This window comes from Bos javanicus, chromosome 15 (assembly GCF_032452875.1).
Source record: "Bos javanicus breed banteng chromosome 15, ARS-OSU_banteng_1.0, whole genome shotgun sequence".
Lineage (NCBI taxonomy): Eukaryota > Metazoa > Chordata > Mammalia > Artiodactyla > Bovidae > Bos > Bos javanicus.
Window position 1 is genome coordinate 42,951,840 of NC_083882.1, and position 26,607 is coordinate 42,978,446.

Genomic DNA, 26,607 nt, shown 5'->3' on the forward strand with positions numbered 1-26,607 from the left:
ACAAAAACTACTAGATCTAATAAATTCAGCAAAGTAGCAGGATACAAGACTAACATTCAGAAATTGGTTGTATTTCTTTACACTAACAATAAATATCAGAAAGGTAGTGTAAAAAATAATTTTTTAAACTGCACCCCCTCAAAAAAAAAAAAAAATACTAGGAATTAACCAGACAAAGGAGATGAAAGACTTATACACTGAGAACTGTAAAATATTAATAAAGGAAATTTAAAGAGGCTTCACAGAAATAGAAAGCTATCCTGTGCTCTTGAATTGGAAGAATTAATATTGTTTAAATGGCAGTACTACTCAAAGCAATCTACAAAAGTAATACAATCCCTATCAAATTACCCATGACATTTTTCACAGAACTAGAATAAGTAATCCTAAAATTTGTGTGGAATCATAAAAGATCTAGAATTGCCAAAGTAATTCTGAGGGGAAAAAGACAAAGTAGGAAGCCTAACTGTTCCAGATTTCAGATAATACTACAAAGCTACATTAATCAAAATTGTGATATTGGTACAAAAACAGACATATAGATCAATGGAATAGAATAGAGAGCCCAGGAATAAATCCACACACCTACCTACCGTCAGTTAATCTTTGACAAAGGAAGCACGCTGCATGTAAATCAGTGGAGTTAGAACACACCCTTATACCATACACAAAAATAAACTCAAAATGGCTTAAAGATTTAACCATAACACCATAAAAATCCTAGAAGAGAGCATTGACAAAACATTCTCTGACATAAACTGTACTGTTGTTTTCTTAGGTCAGTCTCTCAAGTCAATAGAAATAAAAATAAACAAATGCGACCTAATCAAACTTACAAGCTTTTGCACAGCAAAGGAAACCATAAAAAAAAAAAAAAGGCAGGGGGGAGGGCAACCTACTGAATGGGAGAAAATATTTGCAAATGATGTGAACAACAGGGTTTAATCTCCACAATATACAAACAGCTCATATGACTCAACAACAAAAATAAACAGCCCAATGGAAAAATGGGCAGAAGACCTTAATAGACATATTTCTTCAAAGAAGATATACAGATGGCCAGTAGGCACATGAAAAGATGCTCAGTATTGCTAATCATTAGAGAAATGCAAATCAAAACTGAAATGAGATAACCACCTTCACCCGTCACACCAGCCACCATTAAAGTCCCCAAATGACAAATGGTGGCGAGGGTGTGGAGAAAAGGGGACTTTCCTGCACTGTTGGTGGAAGTGCACGTTGGTGCAGCCACTGTGGAAACAATGTGGAAGTTCATCAGAAACCTAAAACCAGAATTAGCATATGATCAGTAATCCCACTCCTGGGCATATACCTGGGCAAAACTATAATTCAAGAAGATACATGCACCCCTAAATTCATAGCAGCACAATCCACAATAGCCAGGACATGGAAACAACCTAAATGTGAATGGATAGGAGTTGGTGATGGACAGGGAGGCCTGGCGTGCTGCGATTCATGGGGTCGCAAAGAGTCGGACACGACTGAGCGACTGATCTGATCTGAAAGATGTGGTACATAACATACAATGAAATACTACTTAGCCATAAAAAAGAATGAAATAATGCCATTTACAGCAACATGGATGCAACTAGAGATTATTATACTAAGCATGTCAGCAAGAGAAAGACAGGTACCATGTGGTGTCACTTATGTGTGAAATCTGAAATACGGCACAAATGAGCTTATCTACAAGACAGAAATAGACTCAGTCATAGAAATAAAACTTGCGGTTGCAAGGAAGGTGTGGGGAGGAAGAAGGGTAGATTGAGAGTTTGGAATTGGTCAGTGCAAACTATTACATTTAGAATGAATAAATGACAAAGTCCTATCGTATATAGCACAGGAAACTATATTCAGTCTCCCAGGATAAAACGTAATGGAAAAGGATATTTTTTAAAAATATACTTCAATGAGAGGAGTGGCAGGTAAAGTCACTCATGCAGACTTTTTTAAATAAGAATTAAACTGAACCCATGTCAAGTTTTGGGGGGTTGTTTTTTTTTTTTTTTTTTGGCCACACTACACAGCTTGCAGGAATCTTAGTCCCCTGACCAGGGGTGAACCCAGGCCCTCAGCACTGACAGTGCAGAGTCCTAACCACTGAGCCACCAGGGCATTCCCCCATCAAGCTTTTCTTACATAAGAATTACACTGAGAATAGGCCGTTTGTTTATAAGCTTCTTTAAGATATTATCCATAGGCATTTGAAAATATCCATATTTTTGTTTTCACATTTTTATCCTAAAATTAATTTTTTTCAGCTAAAATGAAAGTTTGTAATGGTTCCTTTTTTCCAACATGTTGAAGTGACATCCTCAGATTTCACAGCATGAAATAAAGTTTAAAATAAGTAAGTTTAGGGACTTCCCTGGTGGCCCAGTGGCTAAAACTCTGCATTCACAATGCAGGGGGCCTGGGTTCTATCCCTGGTTGGGGAACTAGATCCCACATGCCACAACTAAGACCCAATGCAGCCAAATAAATATTTAAAAATAAAATAAGTAAATTTAACTTCTGCTTCCACAATAAGGGATTAAGACTCTAAAGACAGCTCTCCCCTACCCCCACCACCAAAGCATAATTGTAAACTTAGACATGGGGAAAGGAAACATTTCAACAAATGGTAATGGAATAACTGGATATCTGTATAGAAAACTATGAACCCCGAATTCTTACATCATTCACAGAAATTTGCCTGAAATGGATCATTGACCTAAATTGCTAAAGGAAATTTTTCAAGTAGAAAATAAATGATAAAAGAAGGAATCTTGGGATATCAGGAAGGAAAAAAGAACAGAAAGTAAAATGTGGGTAAAGAATTGATGCTTTTGAACTGTGGTGTTGGAGAAGACTCTTGAGAGTCCCTTGGACTTCAAGGAGATCCAACCAGTCCATTTTGAAGATCAGCCCTGGGATTTCTTTGGAGGGGATGATGCTGAAGCTGAAACTCCAGTGCTTTGGCCACCTCATGCGAAGAGCTGACTCACTGGAAAAGACTCTGATGCTGGGAGGGATTGGGGGCAGGAGGAGAAGGGGACGACGGAGGATGAGATGGCTGGATGGCATCACTGACTCAATGGATGTGAGTCTGAGTGAACTCTGGGGGTTGGTGATGGACAGGGAGGCCTGGCGTGCTGCAATTCATGGGGTCGCAAAGAGTCGGACACGACTGAGTGACTGAACTGAACTGAAACACAATATACTTTTCTCTTGAGTTCCCTAAGTTATTCTTGAAGCAAAAATTATAACACTATTTGATGTTCCCAATATAGGTAGAGGAAATAGTTAAGACAACTGGAAATGGAGGAGCACAAAGGGATGTGAAGGCAAGTAAGGTTTCTACACTTAACTGAAGCTGGTAAAATACCAACACTGGTTGACCATAACAATATATGTAGTGTAATATCTAGAACAACCACTACAAAAGCTATATAAGGATATACTCTCAAAAACACTATAGATAAGTCAAAATGGAATTCTAAAAAATGTTCAAGTAATCCATATAAGGCAGGAAAATAAACAAAGGAAAAAAAAATATAGAACTGAAGACAAAATGTAAAGTGACAGACTTCAGCCTTAACACATCAATAATTGCATTAAATGGAGACAGTCTAAACATAACATGACCTAACACATGCTTTTTATAGGAAACTCAGCTCAAATATGAAAGTATCGTTATAGAAGTTTTATTTATAATAGCCAGAAATTGCAGGGGAGAGGGGACGAAATGTCTTAAAATAGGTAAATGGCTAAACAGACTATGGTACATCCACACCACAGAATACTGCTCAGCAATAAAAAGGGCTGAGCTGCTGATAACAGGCAACAATATGAATGGATCTCAAGAGCATGATGTTGAGTAAGCAGTCTCAAATGGTCACACACTATGATTCCGTTAGCATAACATTTTCAAAAATGACAAAATTATAGAGATTAATTATTGATTGTGAGGGTGTGGAGATAGTGGGGAGAAGAGAATAGGTATGACTATAAAAGGGTATCATGAAAAACCATTATCCATCAGCTGGTGAACAGATGAACTGAGTCTGGTATATGCTTACAGTGGAATATTAATCAGCAAGCAAAGGGAATGAAATAATACAACATGGACGTGTCAAAAGCATGGTCCATGAAAAAAGAGAAATCTCATCACAAGGAGAATTTGGTTTTCTTATTTTCTCTGTCTGAGATGGTAGATGTGAGCTAAATACATTGTGGTGATCATTTCATGATGTATGTAAGTCAGACAACCACGCTCTGTGCCTTAAACCTTTACAGTGATGTGTACCAACTATTTCTCATTAAAACCAGGGAGAAAAATAGGTTAAAAAGACTACAGACTACACACTCTTATGCTTAGAGGATATCCTACAAAAGGCAAAATAGTGGTTGAAAAATAGATCGGTGGTCGCCTGGAACCGGCGGTCAGGGCAGGGAGTCAGCTCCCAAAGGGCATGAGCAAGCTTCAGAGGGTGAGGGAACTATTCTGCATCCTCATCGTGGTGGCAGTTACACCACCACAATTACACAAACGTGTGACCAAAACGAGTCAACCTGTATGCTTAAAATAGGAAAATTTTACTATATTTAAAGTGTACTTCAATGAACCTGAAAAAAAAATATTTTAAATAGTAACTCCAACCTGTCAGTAAACTGGAGTTCTAAAAAAAGACAACTGCTCTCTAGTTTCTCTAAAGAAAAACTTGCCAGTGTGATACCCAGAGCAATCTTATAAAGCTGGTTGCCTGCTTTCTGGAAGTTCGGCAGGAAATAGGCCCAGGGAAATCCCAGTGAAGTATGCAGGTTTTTACTTTTTCCATACATTGTCAGTCTCATCATTAATATACTTGTGCACAGGTGTCCCCAAGTCCAGAACTTACCAAGTTTGGTTTTTCAAGACAACAAACCTTTAGTCTCTTGCCTGCAAGAAGGTAGTCACATGACTTCATGGGGTAGGAAAGGACCCTGGAAGTCTTGGCACTGCCTCTCTAGACTTACAACTGTTCTTATTTTTAGCCCCGATTTCACCCCTTTATGGGCTTTCCTGGTGGCTCAGACAGTAAGAATCTGCCTGCAATGCAGGAGACCCGGGTTCAGTCCCTGGATCAGGAAGATCTCCTGGAGAAGGGAATGACAACCCTCTCCAGTATTCTTGCCTGGAGAATTCCGTGGAAAAAGGAGCCTCGTGAGCTACAATCCATGGGGTAGCAAAGAGTCCAACACGACTGAGCAACCCCATAAAGGGGGTAACACTTACCCCTTTATAGCACTTGGGCTTCTGAGACTTTTTGGGTTTACAGAGCAAACTCTTACTTTTCAAATCATTTTCATCCTACAGGCATTCTAGTATAGCTTCTTATCTTCTGTCATTTTCTGCTATTCTTAAATTTTCCATCTTTCAGAATTTTCTTGATCTTCTCCTGTCTCCTGCTCCCTTTCTCCCCACCTCCTTTTCGACTTTGTACCTTTTAAAAATCCCTTTTCTTTACTTGAGGGAGAGTTGCTAGGGGATGTGTCTGTGTGGCTGAACTTGGCTTCAGTTAAACACACTATTAAAGGTGTTAAACACCCACATTCACCTTGCAGAGCTCTGCATACCTAAATATTCGCGTCAGCAAAAGAATCCACTCACAAGCAGAGTCATGGAGTATTCTCATATAAGACACACTGTCCTCACAGATGGGAATATCATTGTGTCCCAAGTATAATAATAATTACTTGAAATGTAATGCTTGTATTTTATTGTTGGGGTGGGATGAGTTGAACGGAAGCATGTTGGAAAGTAACCTGTGTTCTACAAGTACCTCTTTCGTGGGGTAACCAAACCAACTCAACATAAACGAAAATGAAGTATGAATTACATCTGTTACCTTTAGAATTCATTACAGCAGATGCTCAAACTGTGTATTGTTAAGTTAGATAAAGTAACATGGGGCATATGTTTAATTTTTGGAACTTTCTTATTTTACACAAGAGTTAAAATGCAAATATTCTGTATAAACCAGTCAGTTCTGAAATTGAAAACAAAAGTTGACTTAATGAAAGCTCAATTACTTGCAGGTGAGTGCTTCACAGGATCCAAAGACCCTTTAGTATGATTTCAAATCTGGTTGTACCATGTTTAAAAAAAAAACAATTAAAATATAAATTTTTAAAAATTTGTCTGAACCCTCAACTTAGTACCCTAACATAATTACCTGAGTGCAGGCAAGTCATGGCAAAGTGAGTATATGACATTAATTGCAGTATTTAAAGAATGTTTGGCTGTGATAGTTTTGGTGAAGTAGATTATTTTGTGCTGAAAGGGATTATATATTCATTCAAAAACAGGGGACTGTAGTTAACAGATAGTGCTTTTGATTCTTGCTGACTTAATTATATGGTAGTGTTTCCTCATCTCTTACATACTGGTTTTAGGCATTAGAAAATGCCTTCTTGGAATACCTTTCAAGTGAACACTAACGCTCTACATGACTCTCCTTTGCCAGACAGTTCGAATTAGTGCTATCCTCAGTCTCTCAGGAGCACAAAACAGAGCCAGGCCCAAGAACATTTTAAAAAATAAGTGCAAAATTATGCAGCAGCAAGCGAAACTTTCCCAGGTGGAATGTGTCCACTGCTTATTAACCGTTTGTAACACACTGGATGCCAAAAGGCCGTATGCTTAGACTTGCCCATTAGTGCTAATAGAGTTACAAAGAAAACAGATGAAGCACTGATCTTAAATTAGAACTGCCTCATCATATAAAAAGCCATTGTTTACGCCAGTATATCCAGGTGTCAGATGAATTATAAATGCTGGATCACTGTTTCATAATAGCAACATCTGGCAGATTTTTTTGTTGCTTCTAAAAGAAATTGGCTTAGCTCTGATGATATCATTACAGGATGCTTCCTTTTCTTAAAATAGTTGAACCAAACTTAGAAGGAAAACACATCCAAAAAATTTGTTTTAATTACCTAAAATTTCTTTCTAAAAGTAAGGGGGGAAAATACGTAAAGTATGAATTTGAAAACATGGCATGTCGGAAAGTATCTCCTTTATTCCAGCACTAGATTAAATCTTCGAGTGCATCTTAGGACTTTCTCATTATTTCCTACTTAGAGAAAAACAAGTAACAGTTATAACTTTGCCTTTGAAGTTTATTCAGTTTGTAAATTGACTCACTCTGTCTGACTTTATGATAGGATTCTCCTCACAGTTATCACATGCCAGCACTATGCTAGGTCCTATTCCAAAGAGAAAAGCTATTTGCCTTTCAGAGATGTGAGCTTTCCCTTGAGTACATATTTGAGCAGCTAAGCTGCCCCCTCACATAGGTCATTTACTCTAAAATGTATCCATGAGTATTGGCAAAATAACTGCATTTAATGGATTCATGGTATATTCAAGAGTTTCTAGTGTCTGCCTGCTTCCCAGTCAACTCAAAACTGGCAAAACTGGCATACTCTAAGCTGTTTTATAACAAAGCAATTGCACGTTAAAAGCTTTTAATGTTTGAGCCCATAAAGTACGTTTGAGTTTGCATATTAGTCTCATTTACTAATTTTTGATCTTTAACAAATTATTTAACCTCTTTGTACTTCAGTTTCTTTATATATGTTTATATATATATATATATATATATCTCAGAAGGATTAAAAATCTTATGTGAAATGATTGGCACAGAAGGTATACAGTTAATGTTTGTTAAATCTTAATCTGTGAAATAACAAAAACTAGTATTAGCTACCTGTTTTTTCTAGGGTGTGTCTAGTATACTCATAATTTTTAAAATGTTGATACCATTAAATACAGGTTCTCTTGTAGCTTAATATTTGTAATTCCTGAAATAAAATCCAATTTTAACGTATTATATTTTATTCCCAAAATGTTGATTTTTCCTGGGATTTGAGTCATAGCTTATTTTTATGAGTCTTTAAATTTTACAAAGTACTTAATGGCATATGGGCAAAAAGTAAAACCCTATAAATTCATATTTCTCCAGATTCCATTTCATATTCTCTTCTTATAAATAAGTGAAATTGGCAGGTTTTAGTACTTAATGAAAAATAAAACCAAAAATACCTCAAACAGCTTAGTCCTAATATTTTAAATCTGTATATATTTTTTCTCTTTATCAAGATAAATACAAAATTGTTTTGAACAACAGAATCCAGATGATGATTGAAAGAGGCCTAAAACTCTGTTCATCAGCATATTTGGGGAAATGCTCACATAGAATTAATTTATAGCCTGAGATGCCTATCATTCCCAGTTCTGCATAATACAGTACAGCTAAATTTATTTGAAGCAGACTTGCCTTTAGGCAAGTCATAGCCAACAATAAAGAAAACTAATGAAACCAAAAGCTTTTCTTTGAAAAGATCAGTAAAATTAATAAACCTCTAGCCAGACTGAAAGGAAAAAAAAACACAAATTACCAGTATTAGCAATGAAGAAGATGACATCCCTACAGATTCTATAGATAGTAAAGGCAGCATAAGGGAATATTGTGAACAATTTTGCATCAGTAAAATTAAAAATTTAGTTCAAATGGACAGATTCTTTGAAAGACACAAACTATCCCACTCACTCGAGAACAGATATATAACCTGAATAGGCCTGTGTCTAGTAAAGAAATTGAAATTGTAGTCAAAACCTTTCCACGTAGAAAGATGGCTTCAGGCCTCAGTGACTTAACTGGCAAATTCTACCAAGTATTTAAGGAAGTAAAATTCGTTCCATCATGCCCTACTCTTTGTGACCCCATGGACTATATAGTCCATGGAACTCTCCAGTCCAGAATACTGGAGTAGGTAGCCTTTCCCTTCTCCAGGGATCTTCCCAACCCAGGGGTTGAACCCAGGTCCTCCTGGATTGCAGGCAGATCCTTTACCAGCTGAGCCACAAGGGAAGCCAAGAATTCTGGAATGGGTAGCCTATTCTTTCTCCAGTGGATCTTTCCAACTGGGAATTGAACCAGGGTCTCCTGCATTGCAGGCAGATTCCTTACCAACTGAGCTAACAGAGAAGCCAGGGAAGAAATAATAGCAATTCTACAAAAACTCTTCCAGAAAATTTAAGCAAAAAGCCACTCAGTGTATGAGGCCAGCATTACCTTGGTCTGACAAAGAAAAATGGAAACTATAGATCAGTATCTCTGATGGTCATAGATTCAAATTTTCTAAACAGAATTTCAGCAAATCAAATTCAACAATATATTTTAAAAGTGACATACCATGGTCTGCTGCTGCTACTGCTAAGTCGCTTCAGTCGTGTCCGACTCTGTGCGACCCCATAGACTGCAGCCCACCAGGCTTCCCTGTCCCTGAGATTCTCCAGGCAAGAACACTGGAGTGGGTTGCCATTTCCTTCTCCAGTGCAGGAAAGTGAAAAGTGAAAGGAAAGTCGCTCAGTCGTGTCCGACTCTTCGTGACCCCATGGACTGCAGCCCACCAGGCTCCTCCATCCATGGATTTTCCAGGCAAGAGTACTGGAGTGGAGTGCCATTGCCTTCTCTGATACCATGGTCAAATGGGGTTTATTCTAGGAATGCAGTCAGTTTCACACTTGAAATCAATTAGTGTAACTCACCATATTAAGGAACTAGGACTTCCCTAGTGGTCCAGTGATTGAGAATCTGCCTGCTAGTGCAGGGCACACAAGTTCGATCTCTGGTCTGGGGAGATCCCACATGCCAAAGGGCAACTAAGCCAGTGCACCACAACTCCTGAGCCCATGTTGCAGAGTCTGAGTGCCACAGCTACTAAAGCCTGCAAGCCTAGACCCCATGCTCTACAAGAGAAGCCACCACGATGAGAAGCCTGCATACTGCAACAAGAGTAGCCCCCACTCACCGTAACCAGAGAAAGCCTGTGCACAGCAACGAAGACCCAGTGCAGCTAAAAAAACTTATTAAGGGACTAAAAAAAAAAAAAAAAACCCATACAATCATTTCAATAGATGCAGAGAAAAAGCTGACAAAATATAAAATCCCTTCCTTATGAAAATTCTCAGAAATTCTCTTAAACTATAAACAGTATCAAAAACAAAAAAAAACCCACAGCTAATATCATACTTAATAGTGAAAGATTGAATGCTTTCCTCCTAAGATGAGGAACAAGATGTGAATGCCTGCTTCACCACTTCTATTCAACATTGTACTAAACTTAATAGCCATGCAGTAAGGCGAGAAAATAATAATAAAGACACCCACGTTAGAAAGGAAGAAGTAAAACTAGCTTTATTCACAAACAACGTGATTATCTATGGACTCTACCTCCAAAAAAAGAAAAATGATACTAAAATAAATGAGTTTAGCAAAGCTGCAGAATACATGCTCAATATACAAAAATCAATGTTAGCAATAAACCATAGGAAAATTGAAATTTAAAAATACTGCTATTTACCACAGTATCAAAAAAATGAAAGAAATCTAGCAAAATACATTAACGACCTAGACACAAACTATAAAATATTACTAAGAGAAAACAAAAAGAAAATATTTACTAAATAAATCAAGAAATACCTGTTGTTCATGGACCAGAAAACTTGATGTTAAAATATCAGTTTCCCCAAATTAAAGATTCAATGTAATCATAATAAAACTCCTAGGGTGCTACTTTGTAGAAACTGGCAAACTTAATTCAATTAAATCCATATGGAAAGGCAAAGGATCTAGAATAGCCAAAACAACTTTGAAAAAGAACAAAATTGGGGGACTAACATTATCTGATTTTATTATAATGCTGTAGTAATCAAAACAGGATAATTGGTATAAAGACAGACAAATAGATCAACGTAACAGAATAGACAGTCCAGAAATAGTTCCATATATAATATGATATATGGACAACTGATTTTTTACAAAGATGCAAAACTAATAGGTAAATATATCACTTATTTGTGGAATCGAAAATATGATAACAATAACATACTCACAAAACAGAAACCAATTCACAGACACAGACCAAAAAAATGATTTCCAGAGGGGAAAGGGGGTGGGGTAGGGATAAGTTAGGAGTCTGGGATTAGCAAACTACTATATATAAAATAGTTAAGCCACAAGGCCCCACTGTATAGCACAGGGAACTATATTCAATGTCTTGTAATAAACCATAATGGAAAAGAATATGAAAGAGAATATATGTGTGTGTGTGTGTATAAATATATATATGATGTATGTGTATGTGAAAGGTGCTCAGTTGTGTCCAACTCTTTGTGACCCCATGAACTATACAGTCTTTGGAATTTTCTAGGCCAGAATACTGGAGTGGGTAGCCTTTCCCTTCTCCAGGGGATCTTCCCAACCCAGGGATTGAACCCTGGCTTCCCGCATTGCAGGTAGCTTCTTTACCAGCTGAGCCACCAGGAAAGCCCATACATATATATGTACACACATACATATATGTGTGTGTGTCTATATAGATAAATAATCACTTCGCCACGCGCCAGAAACTAATGCAAAATGGTAAATCAGCTACACTTCAACAAAAATTTTTCAATAAAACAATGTCTAAACAATAGGTAGAAAAGAGTCTTTTCCACAAATGGTATCAGACAATTGGATTTTGGACAATTGGACAATTGGATCCAGATGCAAAATGGAAAATGGGTCATTTCTTTTGACCCATACCTTGCATCCAAATAAAAGTTAATTCCAAAGGGGTCATAATACTCTACTTCTAGAAGAAAACATGGGAAGAAATCCTTGTGATCTTGGGTTATGAGACAAGGATATCTTAGATTCAACACCAAAAGCATCATCCATAAAAGGAAAAAATAAATTAGATAAATTCAGCCAATTCAGTTCAGTCACTCAGTTGTGTCTGACTCTTTGCAACCCCATGAATCGCAGCACACCAGGCCTCCCTTAGATAAATTAGACTTTGTCAAAGTTAAAAACTTTTGTTTTTCAAAATCACTGTTAAAAAAATGAAAAGACAAATCACAGAGTGGGAGAAAACATTTGCAAATCATGTATCTGCTAGAGGACTTATATCTAGTATATATAAAGGATTCTCAAAACTCAGTATTTAAGAAACAACCAACCTATTTTTTAAAATAGCATAACATTTATACTGACTTCAAAAATATACAGATGGAAAATTAGCAAATGAAAAGATACTTTTATCATTTGTCATTAGGAAATGCAAATTAAAATCATTACTACGTAGCTATTTAACTACTATATTCCTATTTTAATGACTAAAATTTAAAAACTGACTGCCTGGAGTGTTGACAAGGATGTAGAGGAACTGGAATTTTTTAACACTGCTGGCGGGAATATAAAATTATACCATTGAGATAACAGTTTGACCATTTCTTTAAAAGTTCAACATACCTATCTAGTATATGACTCATCTTTCCATCCCTAGGCAGTTACACAAGAGAAACGAAGGCTTTATGCCCACAAAAAGACTCATACATAACTGTTCACAGCAACATTATATGTAATAACCTCAAATCTAGAAGCAACCATCCACCTGTCCATCCACAGGTGAATGAATAAACAAACTGTGGGATATCCATGTAGTGGAATACTATCTAGCTATAGAAAGGAATTTACTACTGAAAACCCAACAACATAGATGCGTCTTAAATAATTATGCTTAGTGAAGGAAGGACACACACAAAAAGGGTACACATTTCTCATTCCGTTTATATAAAGTTCTTATTGTTCACTTGCTAAGTTGTGTCCTACTCTTCTGCGACCGCATGGACTGTAGCCTGCCAGGCTCCTCAGTCCATGGGATTATCCAGGCAAGAATACTGGAGTGGGTTGCCATTTCCTTCTCCAGGGAATGTTCCCAGCGTAGGGAGTGAACCCACATCTCCTTCATTGACAGGCAGATTCTTTACCACAGAGCCACCAGGGAAGCCCTATAATAAAGTTTAAGTAGGTACAAATTAACCCATAGTGACAAAAAGCAAATCAGTCATTGCTTGCAGAGGAGGGTGCAGGAAACTTTGGGGAGTTATGGTTGGTAGGTTCACTGTATTGATGGTGGCAATGGCTTCACAGGTGTATGGAGATGTTAGAATGTAGCATATTCTACACTTTTAAGTATATGCAGCTTATCGTATGTCAATTATACCTCATTAAAATTTTTTAAAAAGTGGCCAACAAACCTCTAAACTCTCACTCGTTCCCTGTAGTATGTCCTTAGAGGACGTCTCTGCCCTTGATCCCATTTCCTCTATCACAGTGATACTTAACAGGAGGAGGAGAAAGCCTGTGTGTGTCCTGTGCCTTGTGGAGAGCACTGTGGTGGGGTACGGGAGGAGAGTCCGGGTGTCCTGTTGACAAGGGGAGGGGAGCCGATTAACTGGACAAACTCAGTTTCTGGGATGTAGGACTAAATGGAGAGAGTATTTACTAGAAGTCTAAGCACGAGATTTTTGTCTTGTATTCACAATCAGGTCTTAATTTTTCATTATAGTCAAAAGACATTTCAGAAAATTCCTTGAGTTTCTTAATATCAGATTCCAAACGTAGCTAGGCATTAATCAACCGGCATTCAGGTCACTTTTATTTATTTTTTTTCCATCGAAGAAATTTTTACATGCTTGTTGCTTAAAACTGTTGCTACCAAGTAAAAGAACCAAGTTGTTCAGCATCTTCTCTTCCACTTCCAACAGACCTGATAATTAACCCCAGTATGGGGACAGACTGTTTTTCACTCCAAGCAGTTAGCAACTGCAGGTGCCTTCATGGCCACACGGACACAGACACCATGGTGCCCCCAAGCGCTCACACCTGGGTGTTTTCTAAGCAGCAGTTCCAGTTCGAGCAGGGCGAGCGCCAGCAGCCTTGAAGAAGTGTCTAGTCTTACTGTCGTTAATTGTAGAGTGCAGGGTTTGTGGTGAGGTCAGTCACTCAGCACAGTGGTCTGTGAGAGCATTTTTCCACTTGTAGAGGAGTTTTCCTTCTAGTCCTAGCGGCTGATCTCCCTGAGTGCCTGTAAGTTCAACTTAAGGTCATATTCATTATCATTTCCATTCTACTTTACCTCAGAAGTGGGTCATTAAGATCATATTCCTAGGCATATTAAATATCAGAATAATCAAGAAAAGATAACAGTTATATATGCAGCAAGTGGTTTTTATGGAGAAGAATCACTGAGAGAAATGTTTTGTTATTCTGGGGCTTTGTTTAATAAATTTTTTTTTTTTTTAAGTTTTTAGAATTGTCATGGACTAGGTCAGTGGAAATTGCCCTGAACTCTTCCCCTGGATACAGTGAGCCAAGGGTCTGGCCTGTGATTACGGAGTTTTATTCCAAGGGCTATTGGGGCAAAGTTGTTCTTGGAGCTCACACCCAAACACATTGCAGATTTCTCTCTGAGACTCTCAGATGGTAGAGAACCAAGCTCCATCCTGGACCAGTCTTCTTCTTCTATCCCAACAGCCCAGTCACCCCCTCTCCATCATGTGCACTCTGGCCCCTTGAGGTGGTGGTATGGATTCAGGAACTCAGGCTAAAGAGTTTAAGTTCTAAAACCTGGAATATGGTGCACTACCTCACTATTCAGAGCCACACCCCAGTTGTCCTACAGAAAGTTCCCCTGTCCTGGGGAGGCCAGACGCAACAGGAAGGACGGTAGCTCAGGTCAAGAAAGCAGGTCCACCCACAGTTTGCAAGCCTGATGCAGAAGAGTCAGACTGTTTTAATACATTCTTCTTAGCCTCCATTTTATTTTGCATTATGTATGAACTAAAATTTTAGTTCAGTGTAAAAGCCAAAAAAAAATAGGGAAAAAAAAATCTTTAATCATCACAGAAATCTAGGTTTCTAATCAAGTGATAAAGGTTGATAAATTGATGGTATCCAGATCATGACTTTAAACTCCCATTGATCTATTGAGCAATCAACATATTGCACATATGCCGCTCTCTTGGCTGACCAAGTGTGAGTCTACATTGCCAAATTAAACATGGAGAGGAAAGCTGGCTTTTAGACAGCCTGCCTGCAGTGTTCATTTGAAACAGCTTTTAAGCAAATACAATTATGATTGGAACTTATCTCAACCAAGCAAAATTCTCTCATTGGTCATGAGAGAGTGAGCAGTCCAGAGGTGAGATTGCTGGGTGGACCAGAGTGTCCCAAGGTCATCAGCCTGTCTTCTGCCAACGTAAGACGGCTCCAGAGAGTCTGCCTTCAGCACAGCACAGCTCAGTGACCGTTCCAGGCTCTGCCCTGCTGCCACCCTCCCATGCCATTCCCTCATCCTTATTCCTCTCTCCAGTGACCTAAGTTACTGATGGAAAATTAAGGTTAAAAGGCATAAGCTCTTCCCTCCCACCCTTGGCACTTGAACATACTTTTCTTCTTGTCTACTCTTCTATTCCGCCTCATTTTTAAGGCTTTTGCCTGCTTCTGGACCCTTGGCCTCATTCATTCTTGCTTTCCCAGGGCCTTACTCTCTTAGTTATCAGCTCTTTCTCCACAGTTTATTCTCTGTTGGCTCCTTCTGCCTTGCCCTCAGACAGGCACACCTTTCTTTTATCAGGAAAACGACTCTTGCTGTCCCCCCACAAACCACCACCTTCTCTTCTCATTCCTTTCACTGCCAAACTTCTGTAAGTATAATTTTTCTTGTTGTATTACACACTGTTACACCACAGATGCCTGGAAAGCAAGGACCACGGCATACAATAATTTGTATTTGTCAAGTATCTAGCACAGTATGAAGTAAATGAGACAGTGACTGAGGAGCCTAACAAGCCAGGATTCAAATCTGGGCTCTCTCATTACTATAAGTGACCTTGGGCAAATTACTTAATCCTGCTCATCTTCAGCCTCCTCATCCGTACAGGGTTGGGGGTGGGTGAGAATACCTCTCTTCAAAGGATCTGAACGGACATTTTTCCAAAGACATACAAATGGCCAAAGGTATATGAAAAAGTGTTCACTCACCCAGGGATCGAACCCAGGTCTCCCGCATTGCAGACAGACGCTTTAACCTCTGAGCCACCAGGGAAGCCCCAGTAATCATCAGGAAAGTGCAAATTGAAATCACAAGACGTCACTTCACACTTGTTCGAATGGCTAGTATCAAAAAGACAAACGGTAACAGTGCAGGAGAGGAGGCAGAGAAAAGGGAGCTCTTGTGTGCTGCTGGTAGGGATGTAAATTGATTCAGTCACTACGGAAAACAACACGGAGGCTCCTCAGAATATTAAAATAGAGCTACCGTGTGACCCAGCAGTCCCATTTCTGGATACATTGGAGGGAATGAAATCGTTACCTCAGAGATACTTCACTGTAGCGTTCTTCACAATGGTCAAGAAATGACCTAAGTATCCATCTACAGGTGAAAGGATAACATATATATAACATATGTTATAAATATAAACATTATATACATAAACATTAGAATATCACTCAGTCGTGAGAAAAAAGTAAATCCTGCCATTGCAACAGTGTGGATAAACCCTGAGAGAATTATGCTAAGTGAAATAAGTCAGAGAAAGATAAATACTGTATGATCTCACTTATAGGTAAAACCTTAAAAAGCCTTACTCACAAAAACAGAGTAGAATGGTGGTTACCAGAGGCTGGGGGTTGTGGGGAGGTGGCAGATGGGAGATGTTTGTCTTCCAGACTTAAGAGGAGTAAGTTCTGGGGGTCCACTGTACACCATGGCAACTATAGTTAGTATTACTGTATTATATCCTTGAAAGTTGCTAAGAAAGTAGATCTTAGATGTTCTCACCACCAAAAAAAAAAAAAAAAGGTAATCATATGAGGTTATGGAGGTGTTAACTACCACTAACATGGTAATCATTTTATAATAGATTTGAGTATTAAATTACTGTGTTGTACACTTTAAACTTACACAATGTTATATGTCGATTTTTGCTCAATAAATCCAGCAAAAAATAATGCGTATCTTGTAGTGTTGTTATGGAGATTATATGAGATTATGCTTGTAAAACCCCCTAGCATGGTATCTGGCAAAGGCCTGGTTCACTTCCCACCTCCACTCCTGTTAGGGATTCAGTTGACTGAGTCACCAAATGGTCTCCCATGCATTTCAGTCAGTGTTCAGTGCCATGGCATCCACTTTTTGTTCCATTTAATTCTTATTCTTTTCTTTGCCTTGTGTGTTTCAGGTTCACAACCAGTATCCAACTGAGTTTGAATTCAATCTCTATTACTTAAAGTTCTTGGCTTTCCACTATGTGTCTAATCGCTTTAAAACATTTCTCCTGGATTCAGACTATGAAAGATTAGAGCACGGTACGTGTTTGCATGCCCTTGTTCAATCTTTTTTTGTTAGTTTTATGTATTTTTAATTAAAACCTCTAATTAAATAATCACCCCCAAGTGTGGCAAGGCCATTTTAGTGTTTTATTCTGAACTATGAAAGTATAATGGACATGAATGAGTGAGATTTTGTGCTGTGCCAGATCTCAGGGACTGCTAGTGGTCATCCTGTAGCACCTTTGAAAACGTAAATCTGCTTATTACTGTCTTCTTATCTCCAAGCAGTAGCGCTGTTTGTGGAGAAACACCTGACTCCTAGTCATCCCATCCCTGGTACACTCTGGTAGGTTACTGCTCCCCTGGAAGCAGTTTGCATAGCAGTTATGGCCACGGGCTCTGGAGCAAACAGAATACAGTTAAATTTCAACACTGCCAGTTACCAGCCAAGTATCGATACTTAGGACAGGTTAGGTTCCTCTGAGTTTCCTCAGTTTCCACATCTTTAAAATGAGGAGAATAATAGCACACACCGCTTTTTGGACCAGGATGACCACATTAATATTTGTAAATTTCTTAGCACAGTTGCTACCACATAGTAAGAACTCAATAAATTTTAGATAGCACCATTATTATAATTTTTAATGGCAGTAACAGTTCTAAAGAATAGATTCTTGAAAGCTGGTCAGCCCCTGTGTCAACGTTGCCCAAGGGGATTTTACGTTCTTACTCTGCTATTGTTATAGGGAGGGGTAAAAAGAAATAAAGAAAAGCAGTATGTTATGTTTACTGTGTATTTTCAGTATATTATACATACTGAATATTCATAAAGAGGATTTTCTTAATGGCTGAAAATATTCACTAATGTTCTGAGTTTAAAATATGAAAGCAAGAAATACTGTTTTTCAATGCATGCTATTAAACTTGTCTAGTACAATATTTCATACTTTTGGTAAGGGAGACATTACTGGTGATACCATTTCCTTTCCTATTTGAACTTCCAGACCTTTGTTGACTCATAAAATTGTCATTCCATACATCACAATCAGAAACCTTAATTTTTTAGTCACCCTTGTGTTGGGAAGACATTAAGTAGAGCTGGTTACAGTGGACATTAGAGTCACTTAGAGAACTTTTTAAAATGACTTTTATCTGGGGCCCATTCTCATACTCTGTAATTGGTCTGAGGTGAGACCTAAGTACTGGGACTTTTTGAAGCCCCTGTTTTTTTTGTTGTTGTCTTTTTTAAATGAGTGGCCAGGGTTGAGAACTACTGTTCTGCACTCTACACTTAACAGGTAGAGAAGAAACATTAATTAGTGTTGGTGCTAGTTTAGTCTCTAAGTAATGTCCAACTCCTAAAACTCCACGTCTTGGGGGCCCCTCATAAGATTTTGTGCAGTCTTGGGCATGAGACATTATTTTATGGTCAATAAAATGCTTATTAACTTTTGACTGAGTCTTTTCATTTAAAGCAAGAAAAGACAGCACTGCCACGAGAGGCACTCTTCCTGGCCTTTTAAAGAAATACCTCCTGCCTCATGCTAACACACCTTCCTCTCTATTAAAACAAAGTGGGCTCATGTGAGTAACAGACTAAAAGGTATAAATATAGTGCCTGAAATGCCACCCTCCCCAACTGAGCTTTGAACTCACCCAAGGATACAGACCACACCCATCTGACATCTACAGTCTCCTGACCACGATGTGTGGTGTATGTGAACTACCAAAGAAAACACTTTAAATGGCTTCATAATAAACAGCCAGCAACTTTATAAAGAAACATAAAATTATGTTTTTAACTGAGTCTCATCAAATCAGTTTCCTTCCAGCTTTTTGGAAAAATGTGTAGAATGTCTGCTGGCATGGACCTCTGTGAATCTAGATATAGATGTGGGATGTGGCCTGGGGGGGGAGTCATGATGTATTGCTAAATACTTGGGAAAACTTCAGCACATGTTTTCCTTCCATTTGGATTTGTTTCCATATAGCTGTGAAGTCCATTCCTATCTTTAGCTTTGCTACAGTCCTTTCCTATCTTTTTATTTTCTAAGGTTTTTGCGCATGCAATGATGTTTCGAGAGCCATACGAAATGCTCCATTTTTCATCTGCTACATGCATCACATTTTTAAGCAGACTGTTGATTTATTTGACTTTTGTTTTGCTGATTTTTTTTTTCCAGGAACTTTATTTGATGATAAAGGAGACAAGCATGCTAAAAAAGGAATTTGTATTTGGGAATGTATTGATAGAATGCACAAGAGGAGTCCCATTTTCTTTAATTATTTATATTCACCAGTGGAAATAGAGGTAAAGAAAGAAAGCATTTATGTTGCATTTTTGGGATATTTTTGTGTTGAAGTTTTCCTTACTTTGAGCGTATATAAGCTGTTTAAGCTTTTTATAAACATTTGACTAGGTTTCATACCAGAAGCTATTTAAAAGTTGATACACTTTGGGTTTAGATTATGATGCAATGAAGTCTGTTACCAAATTCTTGACCAGAAAAATTAGGAGCTGGCCCCCTAGACATAGAAAGGATAACTTCAAGAAACTCAGAGCAAATCAACTTGCCCTGGGAAGGGAAAACAAAACTTGAAACCTCAGCATGCTGTCTAAGCTGAAAAACCTAAAATACTTCAGATAAGACTTCCCTAAATCCATTCATACCAGAGCCATGGAAGAAACCCTATGAGAAGCAGGAAGGTTGGAGCCCAGCCCACGAAGGTTGACTTCTCAGGGACGGCCACGCTCTGCCATGCCCGTCTGCATGAAATAGGCTCTGCAGTGGAGTGGAGCTCTCCACCACCACTCATGGGCAAAAAGGCTGGGCTGTGAGCCCCAGAACAATAGGACCCCACCCCGGCCTTTCTCCAGATGCACCCTTCTCATGAGGTGTGTGAGAAACCAAGAGTACACGCTTAGATGCTCCTCCTTCATCTAGACCACACTCTGGTACTTCACAATTCCTTGCCCAAATTCAAATTACTTACCAGACCACTTCCCTAAGCCAGTAAGTGTACTCCTAAGCCAAAGGGCAGCTAAGGAGTAGCATTTGTCAGGGAGCAGACAGAGTTCAGCTGCAGGGCTGGGGTATATGTGCATGTTCGTAAGAGACCTTCAGAGTGTAGGACAGAGCTGAGCCAGGAGGGGCAGGGGTTTAGGCCAACAACTGGGAACTGGGACCAGCCTCCCCCAGTGCGGAGGGGTCTGAGAATTCTCAACTGAAACCTGGCCTTCTAGGTCGTTTGGAAGTTATATTTGTCAGGGTAGGAAGATAGAACACACTTTATCTAATAGTTATATTGATGTGTAATGTTTAAATATATAGACATATGTCATCAGAACCTCTGTTCATCCTCTTCCCTGGACCCTGCAGTGTTAGGGGCTGGCCTGCCAGTAAGCTTGGGCTACTCTGAGGTCAGGATGAAACTACATTTCAGAATTTTCTTTAAACAGGCCCTGAAGCCCAATGTAAACGTTTCCAGCCTCAAGAAGTGGGATTACTATATAGAGGAGACGCTTTCCACGGGGCCCTCGTATGACTGGATGATGCTGACCCCCAAGCAGCTGCCCTCCGAAGACTCTGAGCTGGCCGGAGGAGCCAGGCCCCGGAGCCAGAGGAGAACCGTGTGGCCGTGCTACGATGACGTCAGCTGCGCTCAGCCCGACGCTCTCACCAGCCTTTTCAGTGTAAGTCACCACATGAAGCCAGACTCCCAAGGCTCTGGGCCCCTGAAGGCACAAGAGGCCTCGGGAACCTGGCTGAGTGAAGCCTGGTTCACCAGCTCCTGGCCATGGCTCTCCTCACACTGGGCTAGCATTCTTGCCAGCACCATAGAACATGCGGAAGCCAGACCTGCTCCCCAGCATCCCTGGAGATCCAGGCGCAGGGACTGGAAAACAGTCTTAGTAGAAGTGAGTTTTTCATCATTACGAGGAAGCATTCAAGCAAGTAGAGCAGTTTGCAGCTTCCCGGCTGTTTCATCTGGCCAAGAGCCGGAGTCAGGCCTGGGTTATGACTTCTGTGGGTGCCTTACTCCTCCAGTCAGAAGTGTGGGGAGCTGATGGTCTGATGGGAGTACTGCCAGCCGTCTTCTACAAGGAATATTCTGGAGTGAAGCCATTCTGGCAGTAACCCCATGATGAGAGCAGTGGCCCTGAGGAAAGGGTTTGAGCCCTGACACAGGCCAGACAGTTCCTGAAGAGTCCTCTCCATTCAGTCTTCCCACCAGGAGAAGGGTGTGTGAGCGCGCCGTCACAGAGGCCGCTGCTCTGCTCTCAGTCTCCCTGGCCGAGGGAAACGCCAGGCCTTGGGCATTTCTTGGTTCATTCTCCCTACATCTGGTTTGAATCATCAGAGTCAAGGGGTTCCTCTGTCCAGGACAGACTTCTCATCTACCTCAGCTATTAGGGACTGGACATAGGCCTAGTGCTTGACCTTTTGCTGTGGCCATGAGATTTCCTATGGGCTGGCCAAGGGTGAAGGTGTTTGGGATACAGATTTCATCTCTCTATTTAAGCCATCTGTACAAAGAGGCCCGGTTACAGATCCTAATAAATCATCTTTGCCACAGTGTATCACACCAGCTAGCACTCCCGCCACCAATGTTCCTGGCTTGGGAGGCCTCTGGCCCGGGCTCGCTGCAGCCTTTCACTGCTCTGGTCGTGCTCCTCCTCTGGCTCCGAGGAGCTGTGGCTCTGGGGAGCACCGTGATTTCTGTGAAAGAAGTTCGTTTGAGTTTGTCCGCTGTTATGGAAAAGCCCAAACGAACTTCTTAACCAACCCAATACTTAACTGTCAAAAAAAAAAAAAACAACCCTTTTGATTTCTCTGTAGGAAATTGAAAGACTGGAGCATAAATTGAACCAAACCCCTGAGAAGTGGCAGCAGCTGTGGGAGCGGGTAAACGTGGACCTTAAAGAAGAGCCCAGAGCAGACCATGTGAGTTGGCAAAGCCCTTTGAAGAGCTGCTGCTGAGCTTCTTGAGGGCACTGGATCAGGTGGGGCCTCTGCCACCGGTAACCCAGGAGGTGTATGGCCAAAGAGAGGGGTCGTGCCTTGAGGGTCCAGGGCAGAAAGTTCCAAACGACCGAGTACTTCCTGAGTGTCTGACTCTACCACAGTGATATAATACTTATGTTCAGTGCCCCGAATCCAGGGGAAATTACTGGGTCTTTTCTATCTCAGCACCTCTGTGGTTTCAGCTGATCTTCTACCACAGGAGAGGAGGGAAGAAGGAAATGCCCAGATCTTGCTGGCGCCAGAGAAATAGGGAAAATCAAATATTTTAAAACAATAAAATATGCCACTCTCTGTTGTTCACACCCCCTTTTTGTTTCTAAATTAAGAAACATTTACTCTAAAAATATTTTAATACCAAATACTCCATTTTCGGCTTCTCACCACCCCTTAAGCTGTAAAATGTGGAATGGGCTGTGCTGAGCCCCTGAGCGTCCACAACTTAGTGTCCTGTTAACCCACAGCGAGGCAGCGGCGTCTGGCTCATGCGTGCAGGCTCAGGCCCAGATAACACGGCTGACACACAGGGCGGCCACCGGCCAAACCCACAGCAGGTCGGCTCCAAGTGCAACAGAGGGAGGTTAGGACAGATGAGAGCACTTCAGGAAAGGAGAGGTAAGCAGGGTCAGATGTCACAGAGCGGTCAAGGAGAATGGAGTACAGGAGAAAATGTCCTCTGACCCTGTAAGAAGGGGTTCTTGGGGCGCCATCTCTGGCCTTCAGGTGGCAACTCAGGGGCTGTTATCAGACAGGCCGTGGGTGGATGAGGCTGTACTGCTTTTTTCCTCAGAAGAATAAAATAGTTTGTTAATTTTTTTTCTGATTATGAATACGATATATGTATTCCTTTATGTATTCCTTTATAACACAGGAAGTTATAAAATAGAAGTCACCCAAAATTTATAACGTAGAAATAAACCACTATGCCTTCAGACTTTTAAACACATATATAAAAGGGATTTACTATAGACATAGTTTTAAAACCTGCTTTCTTTTTTCCTTAATATATGGCATGCGTGTCTTTTCCATTTGTCGTATATAAACCAGCACCCTTTGTAACAGATGTCTAGAATCCCATTGTTCAGACATATTTTTTTTAACTAGCCCTATAATGATAGACATTTAGGTAGTTTCTAGTTTTTTGCTATTATAAAAAAAGACTCCAAGGTAAGCATCTTTTTATACATGTTTTATATAGACATATATATGGTCCAGTTTCTTTATTGAGGTAAATTTTTAGAAGTAAAATTACCGGGTCAGTCGCTTAAAGTCTTTGTAAAGCCTTCCTATCTCCTGTTCTGTCTTTTTCAGCCCCAGAGATACCCTTCAGGCTCCCCAGGAACTGTGTCCACCAACCTCCCTTTTTATCAGAAGAGGCCTCAGCTGCACCTTCCAGACAGCAACCTGGCAGAGGAGCAGAACACTGGTGTCTCCCCATCCAACGGGGTGGATCGCAGAGCAGCCACGCTGTATAGCCAGTACACACCCAAGAACGACGAGAACAGGTGGACGTTGGGAGCCCTGCCCGGGGGTGCGACAGAGGCTCTCCCAGCCCCCCTCGAATCAGCCAGGCCTAGGCCATGCCACGTTCTATCAACTTAAAATGGATCCTCTTTAATTCTTTGTTTCTGTTTTAAATGTGTTAGATGGTTCTTGGAAGAGGAAAAGTCAAAATTACAACTAAAATAAGGCCAGGAGGTTGTAGTTTTTTGTGGCAGGTCCTACTATCTCCTATCTGCCTGGTCTTTTGAGGGAATGTGTGTTAGTGAGCGCTTCTCCAGTGGCAGACTTCTGAGATCCAGCACATGCTCACCCAAGCAGAAAGGAATTTACTCACATGAAGTGAGAAGGCTACCTTCAGGCTTCTGTCATTCACCAGCTCTGCTTCCTGTACAGGCTGCGTGAACCCCAGCGTGGTACAAAGGATGGCTGCTGAGAGCTCCAAACCTCACAAGTTTGGTAATCCCAGCAGAATGAGGCAGTCTTTCCCTGAGAGCCTAGTAGAGAAATTCTGGGGGGAGCTCCGACTGATCTTTTTTGGATCATCTAGGGGAAACAGAAACTTGACCAACAAAAACAACAGATATCGCCTTTACAGTACGTAGTAAAACCATATTAACCGCCACGTCATCATTACTTCTAGGTCCTTTGAGGGAACGCTGTACAAAAGAGGGGCTTTGCTGAAAGGCTGGAAGCCCCGTTGGTTCGTTTTGGATGTAACAAAGCATCAGGTAATAAACCCCATCACAACCTATAGCAGTCACTTCTGCCCAGGCGAGCCTCCGTCCCTGGCTGTTGTGTGACTCTCAGCAGACACACACAGCCCCCATGTACAGAATGCTTCCCTGAGGCCTCCCACCAGCTACCTGGGGGCTCCTCCATGGACCTAGTGAGAGAGCACGCAGCAGCCCTCTGAGAAAGTGCGGGTGTGTGCGACGGAGGCAGTGACCTGGCGCCCAGAGCATTAAGAGCAACAAAACTCTGCTTTTTAATGCTCATGCATCTCCTGCTGCCTGCTGTCCACAACCAGGCCAGGAGAGGACCTCAGGGTTTCAGCGTGTTGCATACCACACGCACATACAGAGCCGATGCCTGTGCACACTCTCCAGAATACAGATCACTTCGTCTCGACAGCACAAAGCATCCATTCAGAGTCGAGGGCGTTAATTTATTCAACAAACATTTCTTGAACACCTTCTCTGTGCCCATCCCTGTACTAAAGAAGGCATCATTATCCCTCAAAGGGGACAGCAACAGAGGAGGGCGGGAGCTTTAAAATAGGCAGAAAGGGATGTGCCCATGCAAACCTGAAATCCACAGTGGGCGGACACTAGCCTGGACCTCCCAGACCATGCTGGAAGTCTTTTCCCCACTGTTAGGTTCTCTGCTATGGCTCTAGCCCCCCCGCTCTCCCCACAGTCCTTAGAGTCAGAATCTTTGCTCCGGTGATCTTGGAGGGTAGGGGGACACTAGGCAAACTTCCAGCCTCTTTGTATCATTCACTGGAGAGTCACATGTCCTCCCATGGTCTGACCGGAGACGTCACTCTGCCTTAGAACTGACCGGTCAGCCTTGAGCAGATTCTCAGTGCATTTATGTGTAACATGGAGTCTCCTGAGAAAGATACGGGCTGTACCCCAGTACGGTGCTCTGGTTGGAGCTGCATCTAGATGACTCCTGCCAGATGAACACTTTATGTGGGGATCAACCACCTTTCACTCTGCTCAAGGAGTTTCATAAAGGTTACACAGGATCCTGCTGGATTACAGATACAGAGAATTTTTTTTTTTACAGATATGCAGTGGAAGCCCGTTTTAGGCAACTGGACTTTAAAGAGCACTGTCTCTGAAATTAGAGCCTACATTGTGTAGAAAAGTCCCATTAAACCACTAAATAAAACATAGGAGAATGTCATGATGTTTCTATAATTTACAGTAACGTCAAAGTATACTTGCATTCTTCACAGTCTTTTAGATTTAATACAAAAGGTGTACGGTTTTCTATTTGTCCTGCTCCTACCATGCCTGCAGAGAGAGGCAGAGAGAAGTCTGAGGCCAGAATCACAGTGATGGAGGCACCAGACACATTCCTGCCATGTAACTTTCTGAAATCCAGACTGATAGAGTTCAAGTGAAATCCAGTCCTTACACATAGTAACCGTCAGTCAAATGTTGAGCTCTTCATTGTTTTTCAAAAATCACTTCATATCTACATGCTATTTGGAAATCAGCTTTTCAAATACAGTATAGCTTGAACATATTTTCCTCCCAGTTCACACAGATCTTATTTCTTAAATGTTGTATAGCATCCCATACTATTGATGTACATCATTTAATTAACCAACACCCTACTGACAGGCAGATACATCTGTTCAGTCCTTAGCTGGTAGAGGGAGTGCTGAAGGAAGCCTCTTTATTTGTGTGCCTTTGCATGCTTGTGGGAGTCTTTCTGTAAAGACTGTAAAAAGGGAAAGGTGTAGCAATAGGGATAAGCATTTTAAGTTTTAGTTCATATTGCCAGATTGTCCTCTAATAGGTTTCTGACTAATTATAACCCCACAAACGGTGCTTACGAATACTTCATGCCTTCCATTCAACCTGAATATTGTCAGCCATTTGAAATATTTCTTAATCTGTGTGAAAAGTGAAATCTCATTGATTTCATTTACCTTTGACTGTTGAGGCTCTTCACCTTTTCAGATGTTTATATGTCGCTCAAATTTTTTCTGTGAGTTGCCAGTTGAAATCCTTCGATCAGTTTTCTATTAGGTTGTTTATCTTTTTCTTCTCAATCTTTAGGAATTTTGTATATATTCTAAACATTAACCCCCTATTCATATGTTCCATATATTTTTACAGTTGTTGATGTTT

General features: G+C 40.5%; 1 protein-coding gene and 1 long non-coding RNA gene across 3 annotated transcripts in view; one reads left to right on the forward strand and one right to left on the reverse strand.

Moving 5' to 3' along the window:
- SBF2 (SET binding factor 2) overlaps nt 1-26,607 on the forward strand; it is a 499,008-nt gene that overhangs the window by 469,311 nt on the left and 3,090 nt on the right. For both annotated transcript variants that reach the window (XM_061440817.1, XM_061440818.1), the window contains 6 exons: nt 17,123-17,249; nt 19,397-19,524; nt 20,674-20,907; nt 22,055-22,159; nt 23,549-23,742; nt 24,381-24,468. In XM_061440817.1, the coding sequence (XP_061296801.1) occupies nt 17,123-17,249; nt 19,397-19,524; nt 20,674-20,907; nt 22,055-22,159; nt 23,549-23,742; nt 24,381-24,468 (876 nt within the window). The remainder of the gene's footprint in view (nt 1-17,122; nt 17,250-19,396; nt 19,525-20,673; nt 20,908-22,054; nt 22,160-23,548; nt 23,743-24,380; nt 24,469-26,607) is intronic.
- LOC133261955 (uncharacterized) overlaps nt 1-26,607 on the reverse strand; it is a 50,669-nt gene that overhangs the window by 4,012 nt on the left and 20,050 nt on the right. The window lies entirely within an intron of this gene.